The sequence below is a fragment of the Auxenochlorella protothecoides genome, assembly GCF_000733215.1.
Source record: "Auxenochlorella protothecoides strain 0710 unplaced genomic scaffold scaffold45, whole genome shotgun sequence".
NCBI classification, from domain to species: domain Eukaryota; kingdom Viridiplantae; phylum Chlorophyta; class Trebouxiophyceae; order Chlorellales; family Chlorellaceae; genus Auxenochlorella; species Auxenochlorella protothecoides.
Window position 1 is genome coordinate 1 of NW_011934190.1, and position 3,236 is coordinate 3,236.

Sequence of the window (3,236 nt, forward strand, 5' to 3'; positions counted from 1 at the left end):
GCGGAGGCGTCGATCCAGAAGAGGGTGGGAGGGTGGGCGTCCGAGAAGTGCTTTATATGACACCTCGATCGATAAATGGGACTACTGCTCTTGCATACGCTGTGCCAGAGACCAGGAACTGAGTCAGGCATGCGCGCATCGGGCCAGATTCACACCCCTTTCTTCTGGGAGACCTATATTCTATCCAGACCACTATCTAACCCCCCACTCCCGCGGGTGCAAGCGCGCGAGCGCGCCACGGTCAAAGGCGCCGTGCCCCGGTTCTGGCGCCCAGGCTGCGGGCGCCCTCATCCCTTCATTGCGCCTTGGCGATACTCCCTTCTTCCTCAAAGAGCGACCCCAGACAAATTCAAAAGACTGAAGCACCCGAGGCCTGTGAAAGGAGCCTCTTTCCCGTCCCGGCAAAAGTGGTCGAGCAGGGTTCAGGAGCTTCGATCGGTCGCGCCCCACGTTCATGGCTTCCAGGAGCGCTTGAAAACGCGCTTCGGTCATATTCATACTTAAGCGGAGCTCAAGCTGCCGTGTGATCATCTGCCGAGTCTCCCAGACCAGGTTGGTGTGGGACTGACGCGCGCTGGCCGTTGCTGGCGCGCGCGTACGCTGTTGGTGCTCGTTCGGTGTGTGGCGAGTGCCGGACAACGTGGTCCTGGGTGCCCCTTGTATAATGAAGGACGACTACTGTGTACAAGGCATGGACGACCTGCCCCTGCGCCTCGCCCGCGTCCCCCCCCCACACCGACTCCTGACACCTCCCCGCCAGGCACATTCCCCAGTCATGCCCATCCCGCTCCCGCCTGGAGACCCTTCCGCCGTGGAATGGTCGCCCTCGAGGTCATGTCCGAAGCGGGCCCGGTCGGAGCGCCTGCTCCCACCCAGACCCTCAGGGCACCCCGCCCATGAGGAGGTGAGTGCGGCAGCAGTCCTACTGGGCATCGCAGTCTCCTCGGACGAGGGCGGCGACGGGGCGGAGGCAGAAGGCCCCAACGGCGAGGCGCCCACCCCCACCAGCGCCCCCCCCAAGCTCGAGCCGGCAGCAGAGGCGCCACTGCCTGCCCCTGCCGCGGCAGCAGAGGCGGCGCCGCCCGCCCCTGCCGTGGCAGCAGAGGCGACGCCGCCCGCCCCTCCCGCGGCAGCAGAGGCGACGCCGCCCGCTGCTCCCGTGGCAGCAGAGGCGACGCCGCCCGCTGCTCCCGTGGCAGAGGAGGCGACGCCGCCTGCGCCGCCCATGGCAGCAGGAGAGGAGAACGCGATCCCCACCTTTGAGCCCATGGAGGAGGACGCCGCGGCGGTCACGCCCCCCTCCGCCCCCACCCCTGCTCTGCCTGAGGAGTCGGAGCCTGGACCATTCGCGGCCGAGGCCTCCCTGCCACCTCAGGAAGAGGTGCATGCCCTGGCCATACCTGGCGCCGATCTGGCGGCCTCCCCCACGCCCGAGGCCACCCCGGCGGAGGATGGGGAGGCCGGCGCGACCCGCGGCCAGCGACGCAAGCGCGAGTCCATTCCCCCGCCCGAGGACACACCGCCCTCGCTGGACGGCGCGCGCCCGCTGACCAGCGACGGCTACGAGGACGAGGAGGAGGAGGGCGAGAAGGTGGTGGCTTCCCGAGGCCGACGCCGCAACTGTGAGTTGTTGTAGGTGTTTTTTTTGGGGGGGGGCATCGGGCTGTGGTGTCGCGGGTTGATTGCGGTATCACCGAGGGTCATGAAGCCTTAGCTCAAGGGCGTCTTGGGGTTGAGGAGGCCCCTAGTGTGTGACCCATCCTAACCCGCCCCACCTGGTCCCTGCGCGGCTTCATCACCAGATACCTTCTTGTCGCACGAGCCTCACTCTCACCTACCCTCCCCCTCCCCCACCCACCTTGCAGCCGCTGCGGCGCGCGGCGAGGGTGCCGCCCCCACACCCCCATCCGGTGGCTGGTCCGCGGCGGCGGCTGCGCCGCCAAAGTCTGAGCTGACCCTGCTCTGCGAGCGCTTCCAGCGCAAGTATGGGCGCCTGGGCCCCGGCGGCGAACCGCGCGTGCTGCTGCTCAACGACGTGGCCGCCAGCCTGGACGTGCCGCGCCGCCGTCTGTACGATGTGATCAATGTGTTTGAGTCCATCGAGGTGATGCGTCGCGTCGGCAAGCTGACCTACGAGTTCGCGGGCTTTCAGCACCTCCCCGCCCTGCTGGCCCAGCTCCTGGACGAGGAGATGAAGGGTGAGGAGGATGGTCTTTCATCGCGGGCGCCTCGTCGAGGGGGGTGGTTTGGAAGAGGGTTTCCTCGGTGGCGTGCCAGTGCAGGGGTGACGGCTGCGACGGGGGGCTGTTCCCTCCATGCCATGGTGGCATGCCTGCGCATGCACGCCCAGGGGGTCAGAGGCACAGCGCCAGGCCTCGGCACGGTGGGCGTGCGGCCCACATGTGCTGCGCCCGCATTCCACATTGCCCCCCCCCCACACCAACAGGCCTGCCCGTGGACGACCGGCCGCGGCGGGCGGGGCCGGCGCGCCCGCGCCGGCCCCAGAGCCGGAGCCGGCGGCCGGCGCGGCCGTGGCACCGCCCAAGCCCAGCTGCCACTCGCTGTGGGTGCTGTCGCGGCGCCTGGTGCGCATGCTGCTCAAGCACACGGGGCCCATCACCCTGGCGGCGGCGGCGGCGCTGCTGGTGGGGCCCCCCGCCCGCGCCCGACCCGGCGGCCGGCGGCGGCGGCGGCGCGGCGCGCAGCCAGACCCAGATCACGGTGGAGCGCCGCCTGTACGACATCTCCTCCATCCTCTGCTCCGTGGGCCTGATCCAGCGCGTGTACGTGAAGAAGCGCCAGCCCGCCTTCGAGTGGGTCTACGGCTGGCGCCCCGGCGACCTGCACGCGCCCCCCCCCCTGCTCCCCTTCCTGGGCCAGGAGGGCGAGGAGGGCGGCGGCGGCGGCGGCGGCGACCCAGGCCTGCCTGCCCCCGCGCTGGGCGGCGAGGCTCTGGCCGCGCCCGCGCTCACCATCCCCATGCCCCCGCTCTCCTTCCCGGGCCTGGCGGGGCTGCTGCCCCCCGGCCTGGCCATGCCCGGCCGCGCGCCGGGGGAGGAGGCGGGCGCGGGCGGCGGCGACGCCGAGTCGACGGCCGCCATGCAGGCGCGCATCATGCGCAGCCAGTTCCTGCAGCTCCAGCAGCTGTCGGAGATGGTCAGCGCCGCGCCGCGCGTGCCGGGCAACCCCGTGGACGAGGTGGCGGCCATGGTGCGCGCCGGCGGCGCGCCCGGCAT

The 3,236-nt window shown here is 70.8% G+C and overlaps 1 protein-coding gene across 1 annotated transcript in view; it reads left to right on the forward strand.

The window, feature by feature from the left end:
• Positions 1-1,267: 1,267 nt before the first annotated feature.
• F751_4004 (Transcription factor E2F7) overlaps positions 1,268-3,236 on the forward strand; it is a gene marked incomplete at both ends in the record, with an annotated part of 3,327 nt that continues 1,358 nt past the window's right edge. Inside the window, 4 exons of the mRNA XM_011398555.1 lie at positions 1,268-1,622; positions 1,866-2,198; positions 2,447-2,454; positions 2,710-3,198. Of these exons, the coding sequence (XP_011396857.1) occupies positions 1,268-1,622; positions 1,866-2,198; positions 2,447-2,454; positions 2,710-3,198 (1,185 nt within the window). The remainder of the gene's footprint in view (positions 1,623-1,865; positions 2,199-2,446; positions 2,455-2,709; positions 3,199-3,236) is intronic.